This window comes from Macrosteles quadrilineatus, unplaced genomic scaffold (genome assembly GCF_028750875.1).
Source record: "Macrosteles quadrilineatus isolate MER2022 unplaced genomic scaffold, UCM_ALF_1.0 Scaffold_300__1_contigs__length_110914, whole genome shotgun sequence".
Taxonomy (NCBI): Eukaryota; Metazoa; Arthropoda; class Insecta; order Hemiptera; family Cicadellidae; genus Macrosteles; species Macrosteles quadrilineatus.
This window is the reverse complement of record NW_026542893.1, coordinates 57,883-85,588: the sequence shown is the minus strand read 5'-3', so window position 1 is coordinate 85,588 and position 27,706 is coordinate 57,883. Positions and strand designations below refer to the sequence as shown.

Here is a 27,706-nt window from a genome sequence, read left to right as displayed (position 1 = left end):
ATTAAAAACTTTTACAAACTGTATTAAACAAATTTTCTGCAACCAGAAATTTGCCGCCCCTCAACCCTGCCGCCCGGGGCAACCGCCCCCTCTGCCCCCCCCTTGTTCCGGCCCTGGGAACCAATATATGAAAATGTCTTCAATATTTTGTAGTTTACATAAATTTATGTTAGCCTACCTGCATTTGTCATACTTTGGGTAAAATGACTTAACTATGAATATTTTAAAATCTCATTTAAGGCTTAACTGAGATAAAATGTTGTGATTATTTCCACTGCTAACAATATTTTTTCCATCATAGGCAACTTAAAGACCACATAATTTTATATTTAAATCAAAATTAATATTTCTATCACTAATTTAAATAAAGGCAATGAGCTTAACACATTTTTTATGTAGGCCATATAAACAATTTTATTTGTTAAAATTTAATAGCCCGCATCTTTTTCATTACATCTGAGACTTTCCTTATTCAAAATATGATTTTCAGAGATGACGCAATGTCTGCCAAATTCCATCTGGTAGATCTCGCTGGGTCAGAACGGTCCAAGAAAACCAGAGCTGAGGGAAAACGTTTTATAGAAGGAGTGAACATCAACAAAGAGTTGTTTGTATTGGGGAACGTCATCTCCTCATTGTGCGACGGGTCTGCGTTTGTCAACTACCGAGACAGCAAATTGACCAGGCTGCTGCAAGACTCTCTCGGTGGCAACGCGCTGACTCTTATGTTAGCTTGTGTCAGTCCTGCTGACAGTAACTTGGACGAAACAGTCAATACGCTGCGGTAAGTTGGTGCAGATTTATATCTTTGCCTACAGTTGGTTCTGTAATTGATAATACGTGTCAAAATTGTCAGACACACTCAGTAGTCCAAATGGGCTTAATAAGTCATCGGCTGATGTCTGTACTGTTTAGATATTTAATATTCTATGATTTTAAAATAACATATGATTCTTCATGTTTATCTTACATCTGTTTACAAATAAGTTGTTGTTATGTTTTTGAGAATAGGAACTTTTACTGATACTAAAAAATGTCTCCTTTATTTAAAACTAATTAATAAAAACTAAACGTGGCGCAGTCGTGCATTTGAGTGTATTTATATTTTGTTTGTGACTGCTCAAAAATGGAATTCAATAAACCAGATAAGTTATCATTAATAGGCAATATGCCAGAAAATTTCAAGCAGTTCAAGGAAGACGTTGAAAACTACTTTATAGCCACAGAGACAATGAAGAAACCCAATCCTGTAAAAGTGGCACGATTGAAGAATTTGATGGGTAAAGAAGCTTTACAACTGTACAATTCTTCAGTTACGGATGTCACTGATGAAAGTATAGAATCCATCATGGATGTTCTGGGAAATTATTGTTTGCCAAAAAAGAATGAAATTATGGATGTTTTCAAATTTGTCACATGCAGACAATCTGAAGGAAAATCATTTGACAAGTTTCTAGCTAACTTAAGGCATCGTGCAAAGATTTGTGATTTCAAAGATCAAGAGTCTAAACTAGTGATGGGCCGATTCCAAAATTTCTCGATTCCGATTCCGATTCTGATTCTTAAATTTAAGATTCGAATCTCGATTCCGGACTTGATTCCGATTCCAAATTCAATTATGTTTTATCAATGTGTTTAAAATTGTGAAATCAGTACAAGCTTACCAAGCATGTTATCTATATGTAGAATTTAGAATGTCACACATTCAATACACATTTACAAGATTATTGTAAAATACTAGCCATAGAATTTTATAAAATAACTTTTATATGTACTATAAAAAATCATTCATTATCATTATAAAAAATCAGCCCCTATCCAATTCATGATTTTTAATTTATATACAAACTAACCTAACCTTATATAAACTTCTAGGAGTAGGCCTAGTTGAAACAAAAACATAATTAATTATACAGCTTAAGCAATAGATCAATAATATTAATATTTGGTATCTGATCTGCATTTAAGTCACACGATTCACAACAAAAGTAGTATTTCTTCCTTCTAGACATGATTTTTGTTTGTCCAAATAAGTTAAACCTAACAATAATACAAAAAACGAAGTGTTTTGTTATACTTTGGTAATGAATGGTAGCTCAGCTCTGTTTAGGGATGAGCATCGATAGTAGATGTTTTCGCATCACCGATGTTTTTCTATAGACTTTCGTTGTTTTTCACATCGATGTTTTTGACCAAGTGTAATTGAGATATCGATGCTTTCCGTTACTGGAGAGTACAGAGACCAGACGAAAAATTGAAGAAAAAAATCTGTCTTAGTCCCAAAAACATCGACGTTTTCACAACGATGTTATCGGTTACTGATAACATCGATGTAGCGATGCAATGATTCAGTTAGTAGCACCAATACTAGAAAAATACCGGTATGGATCATAAACGTAAACAAATGACGTTGTTGGCCCGAATCCTCTACGAATAGCATTGAACATATGTTTTGGCAGTTCAATTTAAGCAATGTGAAATAATGTGTATTTTCGGGCCAAAAATGTCATTTGTTTATGTTTATGATCCATACCGGTATTTTTCTACTTTTCTAGTATTCGTGGTTAGTAGCCTTGGTACCACTGGTTGATCTAAATCGATGCTCATCCCTTTCCTTGTATGTCTTGTGAGCTGTGACGCAATGCTTACTCGCTCCAGTCCAGTTTGCCCGAATCTCCAATTCCCATCTGTTAACTGTTTCTCATTGTAGGCTACTATCTGTATTGAGTTCGCATCTATTATTTTTGCAATACGCTCGCTCTAGTCTCGCTGAGTTAGTGACGATACGACCAGGACTTGTTGTTTGCTCAGAGTTGCAAGCAAATCATTAGCAATCTGAATTTATTTTGTTTCTTTGTTGCTTTATATGACGTTTATGGCTTATTTTAACCAATTTTATCAAAGAATCGAAGAGAGTCGGAATCGATCCCAAACCCACGGAGATTCGAATCGAATGCTCGATTCGATTCCGGCGGAATCGAGAGTATTTTGGAATCGAGAATCGGAATCGGCCCATCACTAGTCTAAACTAATGAAAGCACAGATAGCACTTGGAATTTTTTCCAGAGAAACCCAGGAATGTTTGTTAAGGGATGATGCATCAATAGACAAAATTATTGAATATTGCAAGAGTATTGAGCTTGCTGAAAATAATCTGAAGATTATAAACAAAGAAAACGACCGGGTCCCTTTTTTCAGTACTGACCAGATAAAGCCAAAATCATATAACATTTCCGAACACCAATGTAGGAAATGTGGAAGGAATCACGACTATAACCAGACCTGTCCTGCATTAGGCAAATTTTGTAATTGGTGCAAGAAGCCAAACCATTTCAGCAACGTCTGTTTGAAGAAACGTGCTCCAGCAACAAGGCAGAACAAAGACAAACCTCAACCTTTGTATAATATTGATGAAAAACAACAAGAGGCTGAAGAAAACGAGGCTGAATTGATTGACTCTGTACACTTGGTAAACGCCGTCAAACAAAAGGTATGGTTCAAAAACTTACTGATAGACAATACCTTACGTGTCAATTTCAAACTTGATACGGGTGCTGAGGTAAATGTAATACCTTATGATATCATTAAGAACTCTGGCTTATCATATAAACTAAGAAAAAGTAAGGTACGACTAGAAGCATATGGTGGCTTTAAGATAATACCTTTGGGAGAGATTACTGTTCAAGTAGAAACGAATGAGAAATTAGATATAATGGATTGTATTGTAGTAAAAGGCAGTTCCACACCTATCTTAGGGCTTGAAGCATGCACTAGATTAGGGTTGATACAAAGAATCGATGACCTAGGTAAAGTAAACTTGAATACGAGTGCTTGTAATGGCAAACAAAACATTTATGTGATATTTACAAAGATGTATTTAGTGGTTTGGGCTGTTTTCCTGACCAATGTTCTATTAAGTTGACAAATAATGCGGTACCTCAAGCCGATTCAGCTAGGCGTATCCCATTGAAAATCACCAAAAAATTTAAAGACAAGCTTGATGATCTCATAAATAGAGGTATAATTGAACAAGTCAATGAGCCTGTAGAATGGGTGTCAAATGTAGTGATAGTTGAAAAACCTGATGTCTCATTGAGAATATGCATTGACCCACAAAATTTGAATAAGTACATTGTTAGAGAGAGATACACGATTCCCACTATTGATGAGATATTTCCAAAATTGGGTAATAAACAATTTTATAGCATCTTAGATATAAAAGATGGCTTCTATCACATCAAACTAGATGAAAAATCTAGTCAACTTTGTAACTTCAGCACAATATATGGAACTTGTAGATTTTTACGTTGCCCATTTGGTTTAAGTAATTTGCCTGAACTATTTCATAAGTGTGTAGCAAGATATTTTGAGGATATTCCAGGAGTAACGGTCTACTTTGATGATTTATGCATAGCTTCTAACTCTAAAGAAGAAAATGATGAAATACTCAAGAAAGTCCTAGAGCGGGCCAGAAGTCTGAATATTAAATTCAATATAAACAAGTTCCAATACTGTCTACCTGAAATGAAATATTTAGGTGTTATTTTTAGCAAAAATGGTATGCGTCCCGATCCAGAAAAAGTTGAAGTTATAAAAGCTCTAAAGAACCCTTCTAATAAGAAAGAACTGCAAAGTTTATTGGGTGTGGTAAACTTCCTTCGATCTTTCATCCCTAACTTATCACAAATAACTTCGCCACTTAGGGAGCTCTTAAAGAAGAATGTTCATTGGCAGTGGACTGTTCTACACTCAAGAGCTATCGATAATATTAAACAACTAATCTCTAGTGACCAGATTATTGCTCCCTTTGATATGACAGCTCCTATAATCATACAGTATGATGCGTCTGGGTGCTGTTTGCTACAAAACAACAAACCTGTTTACATGGCGTCTAGGTCTCTTAACTCAGCTGAGGTCGGTTATGCCCAAGTTGAGAAGGAATTGCTAGCAGTATATTTCTCCCGTTCAAAACTACACGCTTATGTATACGGACATGAAGACATCACTATTCAATCTGATCATATGCCCCTTGTGTCACTAATGCAAAAACCTATCAATAAAATACAGAATAATAGATTAAAAAGACTTAAGCTAAAGTTATTGCCCTACAATTTCAAAATACAGTACTTGGCTGGAAAGTACATGTATATAGCTGATTTCTTGTCACGATGTGGCGTAAAAACAAATGAGCCAGTTGACCTCACCATGCTAGATATGGTACACTGTGTAACCGAAACAGGAATTGTAAATTTTTCAGATGAACGACTTGAAGAGTTCAAAAAAGAAACTGCAAGTGATGACGTTTTGAGACAAGTTGTGAAGTATTATGTAAATGGATGGCCTACATCATTGCCTTGTGGTGGAGATCTGGCACATTATTTTAATATCAGATCTGACATTGAGTTGAATGATGGCTTACTGTATTTCAAAAACCGTATAATAATTCCGAAGAAACAGACCCATAATTATCAACCGACTGAATGAGACCCATCTTGGGGAAAGGAAAATGAATTCAATTGTCTCAAATTTTTATTACTGGCCCGGAGTAAGAGCAGTTTTGAAGAACATTGTTGACAGATGTAATATTTGTCAGAAATATAGAAGATCAAACATCAAAGATTCACTCATTTGCCACGAGATACCTAATGTTCCTTTCTTGAAAGTTTCCGCAGACATTGCTGAATATGCTGGGAAGATATACTTGATACTTGTTGACTTCTACTCTAGATGGTTAGAGGTGGTCAAAATGAATATTAAAAACAGTTTATCCATGAAGAATACATTAGTCCAAATATTTGGAAGATTTGGGATTCCACAGATTATGATAGCTGACAACATGCCTTTTGATTCTTACGAACTAAGAGAGTTCGCAAAGGAGTGGAATTTTAAAATACAAACTATAAGTCCTAACTATCCTCAAGCCAATGGCTTAGCAGAAAAAGCTGTAGTAGGTATTGCTAAAAAACTTATAAAAACGTCCTCAGGATCAGATCTAAATTTGAGCCTACTTAACTACAGAAACAGTGTTGTTGCAGGACTTGATTATTCTCCAGCTCAGTTACTAATGGGGAGGGTATTAAGATCAAAATTACCTCTTCCAAATCACAGATTAGAGCCAAAGATAATTCATAAAGATGTAGCAGATCAAATGAAGACAAAAAGAATCAATCAAAAATCTTATTATGATAAGACGACAAAACAAGAAACAGTATATAATGAAAAGGATCCCATTTATGTACAAGATGTTCGGACCAAGAACTGGGAGCCAGCTATCATAGTAAAAGTTGGTGAAACTCCAAGATCATACGTAGTGCAATATAAAAATGAAAAACAATTCAGAAGAAACTCAATTTTCATAAGAAAAAGAAAAATTGAATTTGTCAAAGGGGAAGATGTTAAGATATTTAATATTCTATGCTTTTAAAATAACATATGATTCTTCATGTTTATCTTATATCTGTTTACAAATAAGTTTTTATGTTTTTGAGAATAGAAACTTTTACTGTTACTAAAAAATGTCTCCTTTATTTAAAACTAATTAATAAAAACTAAACATGTACAGTTCTGGAATTGTTTATGTTTTGTCTTCAATACCATGATTGGTTGTCTTTATAAAAAGAATGTCTAAAAATGATTGAACTGAACAAAAATAGTCAAAGAGTTTATTATAAGGCATTGTACAACAGTTGAGTTTTCTTAGCTCCTAGCTAGGTTGATTTCAATATTGTTTATGATAACCCCACACTCTTCTGGTCCTGTAAGAGTCGGATCAACTATATTTATATTTTTTATCATAGATTGATCTCATTTCAATTAATTGTCTATTGATTCCAGCTGTAATTATATTTTTAACCTTCCATCGGGCGCATCACGGAAGTTACCTCCAGGTCACTACTTTTTTCATTATAAAAACCATAGTATGTGTCTGGCAGGGCTGTGGCCTGATTTACCTCACGAACCACTTTTTCGGAATCGGTTTTGTATACTCTTACCCCTTTCCCAGTTGTCAGTTGACCTTGGGGAGTGGTTTGCGTCACGAGTTTCCCGGAGCCTAGTTCCGTGTGCGCCCTTGTGTTTGACCGTATTTAGCGATATTATAAAATGGATGAAGAAGAACTAATTGCGAGATTTTTGGCTAGTGTTGAAAGGGAGGACAAGGAACAACATTTTAAAGAACGAACTAATGGTGCGTGAGTTCGGTAAGCTTTTTTTTCATGAAAAAGAGCTTTGTAAAATGTTTTTTTACTCATCATTGCATAGTTTTTGTACTCCCGGAGATAAATTCCGTGAGCGCCCTTTGGTGTTTTGAAAATCAATGCGCCCGACGGAAGGTTAAAGTGTTAATAAGTTGGCTCTTGCCTACATTGGTTACTTACATAGCATCGGTGTCTCAGGTACGCTGACCGAGCACGAAAAATCAAGAATAAACCAGTCGTCAATCAGGATCCTCAGAAGCAGGAAATTAACAGACTCAAGCAAACAGTGAGTTATTTGCTTTTGTGTACGTGTGTGTGTTTATTTTGTTTTTTTAAGAAACAGTAGGTTTCTTTATCTATATCTATACTATTATATAAAAATCTAATGGTGTCTGTCTGTATGTGTATTACTAATAGGTGCAAAAACTACTGAACCAACTGGGCTTAAATTTTACAAAAATATAGCTACCATACCAAGGACCATTATAGGACTATTCACATTTCGATACTGACCGTAGGCTTTGCCCCTATGGCTTTAAAAGTTCTGAGGAGAACATTTTTAAAGTAAATATTGGTTGGTCTCCATGGCTGTGATGAGAACACTAACAATGTTTGCTTTGACATTTAAATATAAACAAGAAGAACTGCTAAACTGCATATTTCACAATTCCAGACAGCTGCTACAAAGAAATTAAATATAATATTTTCCATAAATATGAGGTAGGTTTATTTTAATCTAACCTTTTATCATGGATTATTTATTCTAAAACTATGTCAATGATTATAGAAAAAAAAGATTTTATAACCGTTGCTGTATCAACTCCGGCTCAGTGTTCTTTTGTTTCTAAAATCAATGAAATATCTGTTACTATGTTTTCTTAATGGTAAGTGTGAAAATGTAAAGGCAATGGACGATGGAGCTGATTAAAAGAACTGGTTAGTATATTAAGTTGTTTGTTGATAAGTTGTTTGTTGATATTTTTGTATAGTAGAATCAGAGATGCAATGAAACATATACTGTATTTGCTATTACATTTTTTAGTCCTTGATGCTTTGATAATCATATTAGTTTTGTCTGCTGTCTTTAATGCTAAATTATTTGTTTGAAATTTTTTATAGTACCTATAGATATAGTTTCTTTAATATTTCAAAAGACTGTATTGATAAGGCACAGCAATATTTCTAAAGTTTATAACAGCTGACTTAGTTTTGCTAATGATTTATTGTGAGTTAAAAAAATGAAGATGAAAGGATTTGTGATTTAATATAAAGAAGAGTTTAATATAAAGATATTTAAATTTAATAATTAGTATTTTTGCAAATTCAAAATTGAAATTTTAAATGTCAATAAAGATGTGTAATTAAGGGAGATGAAGGTAAATCTGGTAAATCATGTATGTCAAAGTTTTACTCGAAGATTTGGTCAGTTTTTCTCATATCGGCCTACACAAGATTTAAAATTAATCAAAACCAAAATGGTGGTTTCCACTACTTACCAGATTTAAAAGTCATAGCTTAAACGTTTCTATTAAGGCCATAAAAGTTGAATTTTGTTTCTTAAAGCGTTGGCGGATGTGTAACTATTATATGCAAGAGATAAAGATTAAAATGTTTCTATTTTGTGTCCTCTTCCCGTTGCAAAGCACGGGTACAACAGCTAGTAACTAATATTTATTAGCCTTCATGCACAAATCTATTCAAAACTTCAAATTCCAATATCCGTCAATCATGTTTTTTTTTGTTCAAATTTTTTTTCCTTTGTCAAGGAAAAGGGTTCCTTGTATAAATGTATGAAGGAACATTAAAATTCAACTGCTGGGTCTATACATATCAAGTGATCCAACAGGAGTTGCTTGAGCATTTTAAAAATAAATAATGATTTTAACCTAGAAACCTATACTAGTTCTGAGCTCAAAAGTGATTTTACACTTTTTTTTCTCTTTTGTTACTTCTACGGTGGCAATTTTTGTTTTGCAGAACACGCTGATTTTTGCTTATGTAAGGGTTTGTGTTAACTTGCATAGCTCGGTAACCATGAACACTAGAGTGATGAAACAAAAAGCATTAATCTGGAAGAAACAGCCTAAATATTATGTTCAGTACATATTTATTGAAATGTGTATCAACAGTTTTCAACCCATCTCAACATTTCATAAGAAAATGGAGAAATTCCAACTTATGAGTAACCTATTCCCCTGTTACTTATGTTACATAGATTGAAGAACTCCGACTTCAAATAGTTTCTAACCAGCCTGGCACATCATGTCCTCCTGAACATTCCGAGCTGATAGAAAAAAATAAACTATTTATGGAGAAGAATAAGAAGCTAGGAGCGAGTCTGGACAGGGCACTAATGCAAACCACTTCGCTTTTGGAGCGTACACAGATTGTAAGTTAATATTATTATTTTTTTGTCAATTTCCCATATTGGGAATTAGCTATTACCGTAGGTCTCATGGTAAGACTTGGACCCAGGACCGATTCACTTTTAAGTTTTGAGTCCACAAGACACCAAAAACACCATCCGTTTGAATTCATATATGTACGTGTATGACTCCACAGTCACAGCGCGATCGTCGGTATGACTCCACAGTCACAGCGCGATCGTCGGTATGACTCCGGGGTCACGGCGCGATCGTCGGTATGACTCCGGGGTCACGGCGCGATCGTCGGTATGACTCCGTGGTTACGGGGTGATCGTCGGTATGACTCTGCGGTCACACAGCACGATCGTCGTCATGACTCTGCGGTCATGGCATGATCGTCGGTATGACTCCGCGGTCACGGCGTTATCATTGGTATGACTCCGAGGTCACACAGCACGATCGTCGGTATGACTCCGCGGTCACGGCGTGATTGTCGGTACGACTCCGTGGTTATGACTCGATCGTCGGTATGACTTGCGATCACGGCATGATCGTCGGTATGACACCGTGGTCACGGCATGATCGTCGGTATGACTCACGGTCACAGCGTGATCGACCTATACCGATACTGATACCTAAAAAATCAATTCTTGATACTAGGGATGGACGGGATTGAATTTTTAGTTCGGGACGGGACGGGACGGGATTTTTATTTCCTTCCCGATTTTCGATAAAAAGAAAGTCTTGACTGATGCAGTTACCAAAAAAGACAAACGAAATCAATTTTTACCGTATGTGGCACTATCTATAAAAACCAAAAAATGGTTTGGTTACAACAGCTTACAGGTACCTATAGACACATGTGACTTGCGGTCACGGTGCGATTGTCAAAATGACTCGCGGTCACGGTGCGATCGTCAAAATGTCTCGCGGTCACGGCAGGATCGTCAGTATAACTCCGTGGTCATGGTTGGTATGACTCCGCGGTCACGGCGTGATCGTCGGTATAACTCCGCGGTCACGGCGCGATTGTCGGTATGACTCTGCGGCATAGAACTACATGCAGTTTATAGTTCTATGCTCTGCGGTCACGGCGCAATCGTTGAAATGACTTCACCTCCTGCGTTCGCGGAATATCTCTCGCGATAGCGGCGTTATCGTCACTCGCGAAGCGGCAAAATCGACGACGATCGGACCAAATCCCGTACCGAAAAATTCCCGAATCAAATGTAATCCCGTCCCGAAAATCGGGAATATTTTTTTCCCGAAATTTCGGGACCCGTCCATCCCTACTTGATACTAATACCATTTTTTTATAGTTTTATCAAATTTTCTGAATGGAATGGTTATACTACACCACCCTCTGTCTTATATATCCTTCAATAAAGTATTTTGAGAAAGTTGGGTGTTTTTTAAGTAAAGAAATCATTAATGTACGAATAAAATTTTCTCACTAGCCAATTTAAGTTGAATCCCTTCTAAACACATTGAAAAAACATATCAAACAAAGGTAAAGGAAGATTTATATAAAAAATGAACTAGAGGCACAGCCTGATTTTTCACATGGCCATATAGTCTTCATTATCGACTCCTGTGGTCACAGAAAAGCCATTGTCGTCTTCCACAATTGCGGCAAAATCATGAACATCTACCGCGGTTGTAGATCATCATCGACCCCTGCGGTCAGGAAAACGTCACTCATCATTGCATGGTGGGGCAAATTCAATAATATTTTCCGTGTAGACATTATGATTGTCTTCCGCTATCACTTCAAAATTGTGTTCCTATCTCTCGCGCCCATGTAGACATCATTATCAACTCCCGTGGTTATAGAAATGTCATTGTCGTCTTGCAGGATCGCAATTTATTCATCAATATTTTTGGACGGGCAGACATTATCATCACCTTCCAAATTACCATCTCCGTTATCACATTGTAAAAGTCATTGGTACGACAAAAGTCCTGTACTTTCTAATTACCAGATTAGGCTCTAAATTTCACAAATGATCAATGATCATAAATCTGTTTTTGTTATGTGTATTTGTTTATTTGCTAATTCAACTTATTTTCACAGGCCGAAGCAGCTCGAGACAGACTGACTGCAATCCTTAACAATTTCAATGCTGCCTTCAACAACACCTTGAGTGGCATTGACTCTTCGCTAAACGATGATCAGAAAACAAGCATACAATCACTCAAAGTACTCATAGATGAACTTAAAGTGAGTATTGAGTTACATTTAAATTAACAATCTCATCCATCCTATAAGTTACCTTTGTTGATTTCTAGGGATCATTCATTGGCAAAACAAAACTTTAGATTCAAAAACAGCAGTAGGCTGCTTGCAGCATGCAGCTCCCTTGTAAGGCCTAATCTGGGAAGGCACAACTTCTGCAAATCGAAGAGGAGATGGGTCCCATATCTGTCACATGACTGTTCGACAGAAACTTAGACAATGAGTCTTTATGTGAACAATTGCCCTTATTTGCATTACCTAGTTCTATAGCTCAATTCCCTTAACTTAGAGGAAGCAGCTCTAACTTAAATTGGAGAGTCAGATATGATTTTTTATTTATTTGTTTTTTTTTCATTGGAATATAGAGAACTTACAACGACCTGTGCTACAGGCATGTTAAATTACATATGATTGGTAAATTACCTAGATAGATGAGTTTTAATTATGATTGGCCCTTAATAATACTAAACAATGCTTTGATTAGATAATTTAGTTTATTGATAATTTTAATAATTTTATAAACTTTTTGGATTGTAAGAAAATTGGACAAATTTTACATTTTTAGACTGAAAACGAGAAAAGTGAGACAGAAAGAATTAAGTTTGAGGAACAGCTTTGTGCTGCGGAGACAAGTTTGAATGAGTCAAGTCACCGAGCTGACTTGTCAGTTACAGAAGAGGATGATGAGGGCAGGGAAGAATTTGTGTTGGAATTGGCAAGGAAACATCATGAAATCCAGGTAGTTCATTATTTTTGTTAATTTCTACGTAATGGATTTTTAACGTTTATTTCCAAGAAATTGACTATCCTACTACTACGGTTTATTAAACTATTTTACATTGGAAATGTAAAAGGTAATTTGCTTCTGTAGTAGATTGGTATGCTGTATGACTGTACCACACTACTTACCTGCCACCAAACTAATGAATGTTTTCTATGGTGTGTGTATTTATATTCCTGTATCTTATTGTTACCCTATTGACAACCTGGACTTCTAGAACTATAGTCCGTTCACAAAATTTAGGCGGTTTGAGGGGTTCCCCACCACTTTTTTCTGCTTAATAATTAGGGGTCTGCGGGTCAGACTTTTTTAGTTCGGGTCGGGTCGGGTCGGGCCAATAATTTTGGTCCTCGGGTTTCGGGCCAAAATCGGGTCGGGCCAAAAATTATTAATTACCGGATTTTTTTATTTTTTTAACTCCTATCTGTGTTTATAATATTACTTGAAAATAACATATGGAAAAAGATTGTATTTATGTATATTATTTCATGTTCATTACTTATTTACAGCTTAGGAGTTGCCTCAACTGCAAGAAAGAAGAAAATAATTTTTTTTTATCAAGCCATTCTTTCCCATTTTCATAACTGTTGAAATATCTAAACAGCTATATTACAACAAGTTTGTAATGGAACTTAATATAAATGGATCATAAACAAATCAATTAACCTTATCACAAGTTTAGGGCCTGTGGCTTCAAGACTGCAAGCAAGAAGAAAATAAAAATTCTATGTTTCCACCATGCAATATGAATCATTCATTCACTGCCTCCTAACCTCCTCTCACACTTACAATAGCATTATTAGTTACATCATCATAAATAAAGAATTATCTATTATTGGCATTAGTATGCCTACAGCTTTACATAGGAATTATTTTTTATAGGGCCTAAAATAGTAATAGACTAAGCAACATGACAAGTGGAGAACTCATTGAAGAAAAGATATTGTGTAAACTAATTTACTATAAAACTCTAAAACAATAAATATAACACACATACATTGTTTATGGTATAGTTATAGTAAAGACTGTAAAAATTGCATATCATTTAATACACAGTTATAGATACACAGTTATAGGCACAGTTATAGGTATTGCAAGAGATTAAAATCCTAAAACAACCGATTTTAGCTAATAAATGAAAAGAATTAAAAATCCATAAACTCAAGTCAAACAATATCACAATTATTAGGTACCCGAAAAGGAATTCTTAATATATAGAAAATTATATTAAATCAAGAGAAAAGAAAGTTAAATGCTAATTTGGCAACATAAGCAGACAGCAGAGACATTATAGTGCCCTAATTAGCAACACAACTCAATGTTTTTATACTGTAAGTCAATGTTTTTGAAACTGTAGGGTCTTTTTCTCGGAAGGAAGGGTAGTAGAATGTAAACAAAAAACCATGAATCACTCTCACAGCCGGGCCCGGGGACACTCAAGGTTACAGACCCTCCCCTTCCCCTCCCCTCCCATCTTACACAACTCGAGCCAGGCCCGGGGACACTCAAGGTCATAGACCCTCCCCCTACCCCACCACTATTACGCCACCCGGTTGTTCCAATTGCTGACAAAATACAAGTAACAAAACAAGGAAGTAGAGACAAAAAGATATATTTTCTTTATTCAAAAATATAAAACTGTTACAGATAATTTCCAAAGAAATTAATTCATGGTAGTTTGTGTCTTGTAAATATTGTATTGGATCTTAGAAATATATTTTGTGAAACTCAATCTAACTTAAGAAAAAAATAATTTTACTGATGAAAACTTTCATAAAATTATAAAATATTTAGGCCTAACCTCTTTGTAGACTTGTTGATACTTGATACTTAAAAAAAAAATTAAATGGTGACCATAAAATGCCGAACCAGACGATCAGAAGTGTTGTTTTGTTTTGTTACTGAATGACAAAAAGGAAAATGGGAAAATAAAAGAACAAGATACAGATCTGTACACTATATCAGATATTTCTTTTGTTTATAATTTATTATGTAAATAAAATACTAAAATATAATTTAAACTAGGTATGGAATAAACAATAAATAATTAAACTGGTACCTCTGGATAAATAGTCTTTCTTTTGACTTCGTTTTCTTTGCACTGTTGCGTCACGGCTTTTGTTTTGTCAGTAGACGACTGGCTCTGGCTAGTGACAGTAAGGCAATAATTGCTCTGTTGTGTCTTTGTTCTTAAACGTGAGCAAACTTAATATTTAATTCTAATTTTAACATTTTAATTCCTCTGTAATAATGTATATAAGAGTGTTTCTTTGAAAATTACTTATTATAACTTTAAAAATAGCCTAATAATTATTTTTTTTGGCCCGACCCGATCTTGGCCCGAACAAATCTCTGACCCGACCCGGTCTCTCGGGCCTTCCGCTGGCCCGACCCGACCCGAAAAAATCGGGGACCCGCAGACCCCTATTAATAATTGTTGCAGCTGATTGACGTTTTGACAATTCTCTGCTGTTGAGCTATGTTTTGGTGGTAGGATCATAGATAGGGGATAGGTTTCTTTCCCTAAAACCGCTTAAATTTTGTGAACGGAGTAATTTTTGGATTTTATGATGATATTATTAATGTGTACAAAACTGCTATTGTCTGCTGCTGCTTGATTGACTTAAGTTCAGGTAAAACAAACCTTCATTTTGCAAAACAATTACCTTATCCTAAAAGTGCCCTTGTTATCTCCGTTTTCATTTTTCCCTTTGCGTTTCAATAATACTTTAAACCCTCTGATTTTTCAGGAACTCGATAAAGATCTGGCTTGGAAAGAAGCTTTGGCAGTTAAACTGGCTCAAAGTAACAGTGTTGAGGGGACTTTACTGCAAGCTACCAACGTAGAGGATATCGTGGAGTTGAAGACCCAGATCAACAATCTGTTACATGAGAAAGAGGAACTGGAAAAGCAGCTTAATAATCAACGTTCTTCATCGATTGATCACAAGTCAGCTGCAATTCTTCATATGTCGTAGTTTTTAAATAAAACAAACACAGAACTCCTCATGACAATACTTATTGGCCTTGGTGCTATTTTATTACAAGTTGTTTCTGCTGTTCGTTGCGTCTTGTTTAAATATAATATGAGCGATCCCAAGTTTTTCTAACACACTACACATTTGCAACTCAAAAATTACAATAAAATGCATATGTGGAAAAATACCCCTGAGTCTCCTTTGACTCTGATTTGTCAAAACAATATGGAAATAAAAAAAAAATCAAATTCAGCGTAAAGGTTTGCTAGTGGTATTAAAAAAGGCATCAGCTTGAACAAACGATTATGGATGAAATGCATTTAATTTATTTATGTTGTACCACTATCCGATCTCTTAATTTATGTCTCCTTTAAGTTTTTCTTACCCCAGCAATAGTGTAAAAAATCTAAAATTTATTTTAAATGGTTTTGCAAATAAAATTACTTTAACTATAAAGCACCATTATCATATATTGATGCTTATTGATTTTGTTTGGACTTGTCAGAATCAAGACTGTCTTTTTTTGTAATGTTTTTTTTTCAGCTATGAAGTTGCATATTTATAGTTTGTGTTCTAAACGTCTGAAATGTTAAATTAAAAATAGCAATCCCTTCTTGGGACAACCTGTATTTTGGAAGAATAAGGAAAATGTAGGTAACTATTATTGTCTTCAAAACTATTGGTTTTTTGTAATATCAATTTTCTTTAATAGCTTTAAGTTTTACAATTTCATCTCATTCTGCTATTTCAGACTGGCGGAACAGAGAAGAAAGCGGGTGAAAGAGTTGGAAGAAAAAATCTCTGCTCTCAGCAAGAAGGTTACAGATCAGGATAGGATCATCAGAATGAAAGAGAGAAATGAAGAAAAGATGAAAACCCTAAGTGGCGAAATTATGGTCAGTATATGTTTTTCTCACTAATCCTATGTGCTTTATGGTATGTGAAAATCCACAGATTTTTAATCCCAACTATAGAAAAATCTAGTTTCAAATTGTAAATATCAAATATAAGTTGAATAAAAAAATACATCACAAATGCAAAAAATCTACTGTAAAAATCTTGTTCACTATTATTTTGTCTAAGATTTGTACCTAATTGCATTTTAAAACTGTTAACATAAGATAATGAATTATTTGCTGTTATTCTGACCACGCTCCTCAAAGCGGTTGTCATCTCTCTCCATCATGATTATCACCCACAGTTTTTTACTGCCTTGAGTAAATGTGGGGGAATGGCAGGTGAAACTAAATATGGGATTTAACTGATCTGATATTTGATTCTCTATTTCAATCAATCCGATCTTGTATTCTCTTCTTTGTATCTTTTCTTGAAATTTTATGGATTTGTGATTCTGCTTAACACGTTTGCTGTGAGGTACCAGGGTGTCTACCAGTCGGGAATTCCGGGAAATTCGGGAAAAAGTCGGGGATTTTGAAAGGTCGGGAAAAGTCGTGAAAAAGTCATGAATTTCGGCCGAATGTCGGGAATAATCTAACCTTTCAAAATTAGGGATGAACGGGTCCCAAAACTTAAAAAAAATGTTCTGGATCTTATATTCCTGATCATTGGGACGGGATTACATTTGAGGGGTGTGGGATGAATCGAAAATGCATTGGAATTACAATTCGTTTTAGTGATGATTAAAATAACGATTTGAATCATGGGCATTCAGTATCCATATACGTTATTGAATCAGTATCCATATATGTTTTTGAATCAGTATTGACTGTTACATTGATACTGTTACTTTGACTATCAGTATCCATATAACTTATTGACATTAATTATATAAGTTATTCACTGAGACATAGCTTAGCCATACAAGTTATTGCCATCCAAGTACATGGCATACACTGAGACATAGCTTAGCCATACAAGTTATTGCCATCCAAGTACATGGCATACACTGAGACATAGCTTAGCCATACAAGTTATTGCCATCCAAGTACGTGGCATACACTGAGACATAGCTTAGCCATACAAGTTATTACCATCCAAGTACATGGCATACACTGAGACATTGCTTAGCCATACAGGCTATTGCCATCCAAGTACATAGCATACACTGAGACATAGCTTAGCCATACAAGTTATTACCATCCAAGTACATGGCATACACTGAGACATAGCTTAGCCATACAGGTTATTGCCATCCAAGTACATGGCATACACTGAGACATAGCTTAGCCATACAGGTTATTGCCATCCAAGTACATGGCATACACTGAGACATAGCTTAGCCATACAAGTTATTACCATCCATGTACACGGCATACACTGAGACATTGCTTAGCCATTCAGGCTATTGCCATCCAAGTACATAGCATACACTGAGACATTGCTTACCATACAGGTTATTGCCATCCAAGTACATGGCATACACTGAGACATTGCTCAGCCATACATGTTATTGCCTTCCAAGTACATAGCATACACTGAGACATTGCTCAGCCATACAGGTTATTGCCATCCAAGTACATGGCATACACTGAGACATTGCTCAGCCATACAGGTTATTGCCTTCCAAGTACATAGCATACACTGAGACATTGCTCAGCCATACAGGTTATTGCCATCCAAGTACATGGCATACACTGAGACATTGCTCAGCCATACAGGTTATTGCCATCCAAGTACATGGCATACACTGAGACATTGCTCAGCCATACAGGTTATTGCCATCCAAGTACATGGCATACACTGAGACATTGCTCAGCCATACATGTTATTGCCTTCCAAGTACATAGCATACACTGAGACATTGCTCAGCCATACAGGTTATTGCCATCCAAGTACATGGCATACACTGAGACATTGCTCAGCCATACAGGTTATTGCCATCCAAGTACATAGCATACACTGAGACATTGCTTACCATACAGACGCCATCCAAGTACATAGCATACACTGAGAATCACTGGTTCTTCTAATGTATGATTGAAAACAGATATTTCACTCCACTGACAAGTATGAATAGAAAAATTCCATGTTGCTTTGAATCGAGTTACATCAACATTTTTTTTTAATCGAATCGTTGCTTTGAATTGAAATTTTTTGCTGCTTCACACACCCTTACATTTAATACGGGATTTTCTCGGCATGTGATTCGTTTCGATCGTCAGTGATTTCGCTGCGTCGCGAGTGACAACATATGTTGACGAAGGTACCGTGACCGCGAGATGGAAAAAGGTGTAGTAACATGAAGAATGGACCGAGTTTTTGGTCGGGATTTATATAAAAATGGTAATGAAAAGTCGGGAAAAAGTCGGGAATTCCATTTGAGAAATCTGGTAGACACCCTGGGTACTCACTGGTGAGTGCTCTAGTTCCTTTCTGCCATGCTGAACGTGTGTCAGAAAGATGGATAAGATCAGTGTTTGTTTATCACACAAATCACCGCACTACTTATCAGTAAGTTGTGGAATCGCTTGTGACATTTTGTCATTTATGTTTTAGAACCTGAAGCAGACAAAAGTAAAACTAATAAACGAGATGAAATCTGAAGGTGAGAAATATCGTCAGTTACGAGCCTCAAGGGAACGGGAGGTCTGTAAACTGCGGCAACAGAATCGTCAAAAGGAAACAAAGTTTGTCAAGATGGAAAGCTACTACATGAAGCAGCAAAACGTCTACAAGAGGAAACTGGAAGAAAGCACGGCTGTTATCAGAAGACTGAAGGTACGGTTTCTCAGGTTTTTTTTCATTTGGGTGATAAGATAAAAGATCAGATATTTATAAACTCTTTTTTCACGTAACAATATATTTTAAACTTTACTTTTAAAACTTGTTATATATTTATCGTTAAATAGTTCTCTTTGCATGAATAACTTTTTATGCGGCATGATATTTAATATTAATACTATTAGGTTTGAGGTTTTAAAAAACTTGACTTAATACAGCTGAGCACATTTGTAATAAAACCACTGTTTTGAATTCTTGATTTGACACATTCTGTTGAACATAATATAATATTCTTGTTAATTGAATTATGGTAGGAAAAGTAATGAGATGCTGCAATGTTTTGGGCTAACAAATCTTACAATGTTAATTATATTTCCTAAACTCAATTCCTTTAGGCTTTGACCAGCTAGTTGGTTTTTGAATTCCATGCTATGACCCCAGTACAACCTTTCTGGCATCTAAAACATTTTCACCTTTGAAAGTGATGGTCAAATTTTTAATCAGAACTGTAAAATATTGATTCCAATGTTAAACATCTCTTTATCAACTTCTAGGACACCCTTGCTCTTCAACAACGTAATGCCAAAGACAAGAAGAGTTTGTTGGGCAATGCAGAGAAGGTGAGCCAATGGGTCAACCAGGAGTTCAGTGCGATGGTCAACGCATTGGAGGCCGAACAAACTCTGGAAAACCTCAAGGAAGACAGGGCGTTGTTGTCCAAAGAGCTGAAAAGACTAAAGGTGAGAATCAGATTTATAGATTAGCTGATATTGGTATAGCAACGTAATTACAGATGCCACTATTGATAGTCAGACACACCTGGTAATCCAACATGCGCAGTGCTGAATAATTCATTTGATAATAGTAGTGGTGGATAACTTATATTGGAGATATTAGCAATTAATAATGAAATGTATAATTCAATTTACAAGTTCAACAAGGCCAATATATAATAATTTTATTTTATTTACTAGCGCTTTCAGAAACCAGGTTTCCATCTTCAGATCAAGAAAGATGTATTATCATTTTTAGCGAATTTCCCTATAGGGAAGTATCTATTACCATAGGTCTCATGGTAAGACTTAGGCCAGGGACCGATTTACTTTTTCATTTGATGTCCCCAGAGGCCAAAAACACCATTCGTTTAAATTTGTATATATGTATATATTTGATATGATAATAATTATTATGATAATAATTAGGGGTCTGCGGTACAGAAAATTTAAGGTCGGTACGGTTCAATATTTTGTACCTCGGTTCTCGGTACAAAATCGGTACGGTATGCAGCTACCCGTATTTTTGCGGTTTTCTTCTCAGAACTGTATTAAATCATTATTTTTAATTTTAAATCATTAACATTAGGTACTATGAAAATAGATAGTATCCTACATTCATGGTTTAACTAACAACAATTACTGTACCGCAGATTATTAAAACCTTTTACTCCTAGGCCTACGAGGATTGTGTCAAGAAAAATCACAGTTAAGGTTTTTACCTATTTTACTCTAAAATACTTTGAATAGCCATGATAAAGTGGTTTTAAAATCAGGATAAGAATGTTTAGGAATAAACATGTTTGAAGCATTAAAAAACACAATATCTAAGTTTGCAGTTGGTGACAGCCAATCAAAAGACAAGGCTAGTGCGACGTTGCCACATCGCCTGTTGACAACACTAATTAAAATATACTAAGCATTTTCAAATCAGCTGGTATTATTAGATTTGGCAACACTGCACGGTTCTCATTGGTTCATTCAAAACCATATGGTAAATAGGCTCCTCCCTCAACTGCAAACTTACGTGGTCCCGACAATAGTTGTTTTTTAAACTTTTAAAAACATATAAAAGCATTCAGTACGAAAACAGTGTAGTTGCCAGCTGTTTTCACATTCAACAGATGGCAATGAAAAACGGGATGTTATGATGAAGTAATGGCAAAGAGCATCTTTTTCATCAGCTTGAAAACTAATTATAAGATGGATACATCTCTTGCAAAGTTTTTTTCTGAAACTAAAATTTGGATTACCACAGAGTAATATTATTGTCATTGTCTTTTCATTTACAAAGTTAATATCCACACATATCAATCATTAGTTCATCTCAGACTCAATCAAATTTTCTTAGTATATTTTAATGCTCTTCAAAAGAGTCAAAAGACCCAGGCATAGACCTAATTAAATAGGATGGCCTATATAAATTGAGTAGGTTACAATGAGGGTAGCAAAATCACTACAGTAGAACCTCGCTAGTTCGAACCTCGATAATTCGAAAACCTCTATAATTAGAAACTTTTGTCTGTTCCCATCAGAAAACCTCTAAAATTCGAAAAATAATATACCGATAATTCGAAGTGATTTTTATGCTTTAGGCAGCCTCTATAATTCGAATTTGCACGTACTCAAGCCTCTACAATTCGAATTTATTGCCGTAATTCGAAGTGTTACCTCCACAATTCGAAGTCAACCTCTACAATTCAAACTGCGTTACCGCAAGCCTCTGCAATTCGAATTCACAACAAAAAATTATCCTGTTGAAACATGAACTGACGCTCTTATTGATCTTCCCACAGTTAGCTCATCAGTCTCCAACCGTTTTATATGCAACGTAGACGTCTTTAATAGTCAGTCAGATTTTGTGGTGTTAGGCCTAATTGATTGTTAGTTGATGAGTGTTAGTGCGAGTGCAGTGAGCAAGAATGAGTGGTAAGAAGTACAAGTCCTTAACCTTGGCAGAAAAACTTAAAATAATCGTTGAAGTGAACAGTGGTGGAAAACGTAAAAAGGATATAGCTGAAGAGTATGGTATCCCCGCCAGCACATTGTCTACGATCCTTAAACAAGAGGAACTAGTTAGGCAACGAATGGAGGCAGGTAATTTAAACAATAAGAGAGTGCGTAAATCCGAATTTCCTGAAGTGGAGGAATGCTTAATAAAGTGGCTTAAGCAGTGTAGGGACCATAACGTAAGTGTAGGGGGGCCAATCCTCAAAGAAAAAGCTGAAAGTTTTGCCAAATCATTAGGCCATGATAATTTTCGAACAAGTAATGGTTGGTTGGAGAAATTCAAACAAAGAAATGACATTGTTTTTCGTAAGGTGTGTGGAGAGAGTGCAAGCGTTGATGACAATGTATGTAAAAACTGGAAAGAGGAACTAAAAACAATGTTGAAAGACTATGATCCTAAAAACATATTTAATGCGGATGAAACAGCCTTGTTCTACCAATGTCTTCCCGATAAAACTTTAACTTTCAAAAACAAAAAATGTCATGGCGGTAAGAACAGTAAAGTTCGAGCAACACTTTTGCTTGCGAGTAATATGACAGGAACAGAAAAGTTAAAGCCGTTTATGATCGGTAAATACAAAAAGCCGAGATGTTTTGCTGGTTTAAGTCATTTCCTTTTGAATATGACGCAAATCCAAAAGCATGGATGAATAGTAACCTTTTTGGGCAATGGTTGCTTAAGCTAGACAAACAGATGAAGAAGGAAAAACGTAAAATTCTTTTATTCATTGACAACTGTAGTGCCCATAATGACATCCCAAAGCTTGACGCAATCAAAGTTCAGTTCCTTCCTGCCAACACAACGTCAAAACTTCAACCGCTGGACCAGGGAATAATAAAAAATTTCAAGACTCTCTACAGGAAAGAAGTTGTAAGACATATTTTATCAAATATCAAACATCAAATATCAAATATCAACATCCTACAAGCGATGAGAATGGCAAACAAATCATGGGAAAATGTAACGCAAGAAACAATTGCTAATTGTTTTAAAACGTGTGGATTTGTAAATGGAGAAACTGAACCAGAAATCGTCACAGTTACACCAGATCCTGTTGAAGATCTAATCGAGAGCGAATGGAATGCCATAATGACTCACTGTAATGTAAATGACACAACATTTGAAGATTTTGTTGAAGTCGACAACGATGTAGCAGTCGCCGGAACGTTGACAGAAGACGAGATAGTGGTGGCAGTGGCCGACAGGGACGAGGCAGAAGCAGACGACGATGGGTTGGGTGGAGACGACGAGACGGGAGCAGACGACCAGCTTCACTTCGTTACAATAAAGGAAGCGCGGCGTGCGGTAGAAACCATTCACAATTTTATCGAACAATCAAGTGACACTGGTGGGTAATGTTTTTTCAGCCATTGTAACCATTGAAAACAGTATTGATATTCAATGCAAAAGAGCCTTAAAACAGTCACGAATTACAGACTTTTTTAATACAGAATGAACAATGTTCAATTTCATTTTCTTTGATTTAATATGTCATTTTTAATACTGTAATTCAATATGTCCTGTACGGTAATGTATCAAAATCAGTAATGTCCAAGAGATGTGTGTTTGAATTGTATTCTGTTTAGCTTTTAAACAATAAACTTGGACCTCTGTAGTTCGAACTTTATCATTTTGACCTCTATAATTCAAACTCCCCACACATAATACTGGGACCTCCATAATTCGAATTTTATTCATTCTGACCTCTATAATTCAAACTCTCTATATTTCAAACTTCCTATAATTCGAAGTATATTGACTTTCCTGTGAAATTCGAATTAGCGAGGTTCTACTGTATCATAATTCTAGTTCATAAGATTTAGATTGCATAAAGTACCTTCAACACAATAATAAAAAATATAGGAAACAACAAAAACATTCAAACCTTAACAGCCACATCCAACAATATACCTTGTGGTTTCATCAAAGAAAGATAAAATATCCATAACAAATATCTTAACTAATAAAATAAGATTGTAGATTAGTTACAAGTTTAATATGAAGCCATAAAAAGTTTTATGTCAGTAGGCAATGGCCAGCGGCAAATTGAATATTCACGAAAATACTGACTGAATTAGAGATAAAATTTACAGCCATCATAAAACTATTACTTTTATGATAAAACTAGCTGTAACCCGCGGGTTTTGCCCCCGTTTAACTTCTTAATTTTCAAGATTATCTCGTTCGCATGGCTCAATCACGTCCTGGTTGAAGTTTGTTCGCTACGCTCACTCACCTTTAGGTTGGAGCTCGTTCGCTACGCTCACTCACCTTTAGGTTGGAGCTCGTTCGCTACGCTCACTCACCTTTGGGTTGGAGCTCGTTCGCTGCGCTCACTTGCCTTCAGGTTAGCTCGTTCGCTATGCTAACTCGCCTCCAGGTTGAAGTTCGTTCGCTACGCTCACTCACCTTTTGGTTGCAAATTAGCTGTTGTCATAAATGTAAAAGAAATAATAGTGCTGCACCCTGTTGGTAATCCTTGTAACTTTAATGCTATTGAACATCATAGAACAGAACCAACTTGTTTAATTGAAACAGCTGTTAAGATTCAATAATTCCATTTCTCATAAGGTTAACATGGGAAACTCCAGAGCCACTGGGGCGGAGCCCGAAAGGATTTTTGAAATAAGAATATGCCTATATGTTAATCGGGAATGTGAGCTATCATCATGCCAAATTTCAGCCCAATCCGACCAGTATTTTTCGAGTTTACTTTTCCCATACACACATACACACATACAGCAACCACCTCTTTTTTATAACAGTATAGATAGATAGATAGAATTGGGGGAAAGTCGTAAAGGAATAAAAGTGATAAAACTCAACAGTTCTTGGAAGTACTTGAATACAACAATTATTGTCCTGATAAAATGTTAATGGATTTGGGACTGCTAATGGGTTTTTTATTGCATCATCACCCTAGTAATAAATTATGAAGATCTAAACAAACATCTGATAAGACTTTTATGTGTTCAGAACAAACCACCTTGACAACGATAGTAAATGATAAGTAATTTATTATTATAATAGGCTGTACCGAACAGAATTTGTACCGAACAGAATTTGTACCGTACCGATGACGGTAATTAAGCTTGTACCGTACCGTGCAGACCCCTAATAATAATATGATAATAATAACAATATCAAATATTATATTGTTCACGTGTAGGGCTACTGTAATTAATATCAATAAATAATACACCATAGTACCCTATGTATATATATGTGTGTGTGTCCGTGAACACTTGAGTAATTTTTTTCTGATTTTGATGAAATTTGGTTTGAAGGTGTAAGGCGGGATAAACTTTCGAATGAGTTCGCGATCCAGCATGATCGGACTATGGGAACAGGGTTTTGTTTTATGGGGTAAAAATTGGTTTTTCTCATTTTTGACCCTCAAAACATAAAATTTCCCAATTTTTCTCTAAACCTTCTTAAAGAGCTTAAAAAAACAATTCAGTATATCAAAGTGTTTTCATACGGTTATTAGTTACGGAGAAAACTTAAAAAATTTTAAATTCCCATGTTATTCTTATGGAGAATATTGTAAAATGTTGTAGTTTGCGTGTTTATGGATATATTTCGATCAAATATAGCAAATATATTGATTTTGTACTAAGCTATAATTATTTTACTTAAAAACACACTTCCTTGTAGCAGCAAACCTATGTACTCGTTACACCTAATATTATTTAAATAGATCAATTGAAAATCAATTCAGCCAAATGGAAATTCGCTTAGACGGCAGGTTTGCTGCGGCAGGGGTATTTATATTGGGAAAGCAATTGTTTTGTTTTTGGTGGAAAAGTTACTATAATTAATTTTTGAAAAATAAAAAAAAATATATGCTCAATTACCTGTGAATATTAATGACTTTTCCTGATATATTTTAAGTTTGAATCATCTGCATAAAGAATTATTTTGCTCTCCTTTTGATTTACTAGATTTTGGTTCAAACCGTTGATGTAGATATGAACAGTAAGGCTGCGTTTACATTGGAGGCACGCTTGGGCAAGTAAAATGGTGGCGCATGTTTGGCCAAGAAACAAAATTAAAGCAGATTACTGGAAACCTGTGGCAACTTGTCCAGGCATGGTTATAGTGCTCGCCACTAGCCAGCGCACGCGGGTAAAAGCTTGCGCCTCTCAAATCACAAAACAAATAAATTTGTCTTTTTAAACTGTTGTTATACGTTTTTAAATTGTTCAACATGGATACTGAGGCGTTGATTGATGCAGTTCTTCTGTTAAAACTTTTTTTAAACTACATGCACATCTTTATTTATACGCTACTTGCAAATAGACTTTAATTTGTCAATCAAAATCACAAATACTTGAAAAGAACCGGTATGGATCATAAACATAAACAAAGGACGTTGTTGGCCTGAAAATAAACATTATTTAAAATTGCTTAAACGGAACTGTCTAAACCATATGATAATGATATTAGTATAGGATTCGGGCCAACAATGTCATTTGTTTATGTTTATGATCCATACAGGTTCTCTTCAAGTATTTGTGATAAAAATATATTGAATTTTTGCTCTATCAAAATAGACCTATAATAATGCTATGATTAAAAACTTAAGCTCTTCTAGGCTTATTAAAATTATACTGTTTTAGTTAGTATTGTTATGTTTTTGATAAAATAATTATATCAACATTACATTGATTCCTTCAGTTTCCCATTCCCCCCTAACTCGTTCGGAGTCTAATAATATAAACTAGTGTACATGTTGCTCGAATTCGAGCAATTGCAAAGTATTACATGAGTTATTTCAAAACGAATAACAAACAATCATATTTTAAAAGAGTCAACTCAAAGATTACCTGTGTGTAACTCAGACCATGTTTATCTTCGTTATTGTTAACCTAAAGCATTCCGGCCGGTTTTCTCCATCTCAAAATGCCTCGCTGTACAGGCAACACAGGTCATTGATAGAGGGCCAATTGAGAACGAAAAGTCGTTTTGGGGTAGTGTTAGGGCGCATTTGTAACTTATAGTTGAGATTGTCCAGGGTCAGGTGCTGACTGTGATGAGTCAAGCCATAGAAAAAAAGAATTCTTTTTGTCTATGTTTAAGCATATTACGCACCACTGTTCTGCGGTCATTATCACGATTACACGATGTTTCGTTGTCACGTCGGAGGCATTTAAAAAGAAAAAACAACAAATAAACAAATTATAGTTACACAAAAAAACGATAAATGTACAAATTTAAGCTACACTCATGCTAACACGAACCGTCTAGGGGTTATGTTTACACAAACTCAAATAGTAAATAAATGTACTCAATGTGTTTCATTGAATTGAAAAATAAATAACAGCTGATCAAAATGTAAACAATTATGTTCTTCTTAAGGATAACATGGGAACTTTAACAGCCACTGGGGCAGATCCCAAGGGACTTTTTAAAAAATGTAATGCCAGTTTGCAAATCTACGCGACACGCTCTTTCCAATGAGACGTCAATGGATAAAATCGGTTAAGAAATGGCGGAGGAGTTCAACCGACAAAGTTTCATGTAGCGTATTAATTATATAGATTTACTTTTTAATTTCTGACAACAGCTGGAGTTTCATAACAATATTTGTTTCCCATGTTAATCTTATGGAGAAATACGAAACTTTAAAGGGCCCCCGGTTCTCACTCTATAATTATTTCACTGAAAAGAAAGTTTCCTGC

General features: G+C 35.4%; 1 protein-coding gene across 2 annotated transcripts in view; it reads left to right on the top strand.

Moving 5' to 3' along the window:
- Positions 1 to 27,706, top strand: part of LOC128982417 (chromosome-associated kinesin KIF4A-like) — a 57,520-nt gene that overhangs the window by 8,664 nt on the left and 21,150 nt on the right. For both annotated transcript variants that reach the window (XM_054401375.1, XM_054401374.1), the window contains exons 6-14: positions 491 to 784; positions 7,395 to 7,482; positions 9,412 to 9,585; positions 11,637 to 11,783; positions 12,364 to 12,537; positions 15,330 to 15,529; positions 16,309 to 16,453; positions 19,014 to 19,235; positions 19,793 to 19,978. In XM_054401375.1, the coding sequence (XP_054257350.1) occupies positions 491 to 784; positions 7,395 to 7,482; positions 9,412 to 9,585; positions 11,637 to 11,783; positions 12,364 to 12,537; positions 15,330 to 15,529; positions 16,309 to 16,453; positions 19,014 to 19,235; positions 19,793 to 19,978 (1,630 nt within the window). The remainder of the gene's footprint in view (positions 1 to 490; positions 785 to 7,394; positions 7,483 to 9,411; positions 9,586 to 11,636; positions 11,784 to 12,363; positions 12,538 to 15,329; positions 15,530 to 16,308; positions 16,454 to 19,013; positions 19,236 to 19,792; positions 19,979 to 27,706) is intronic.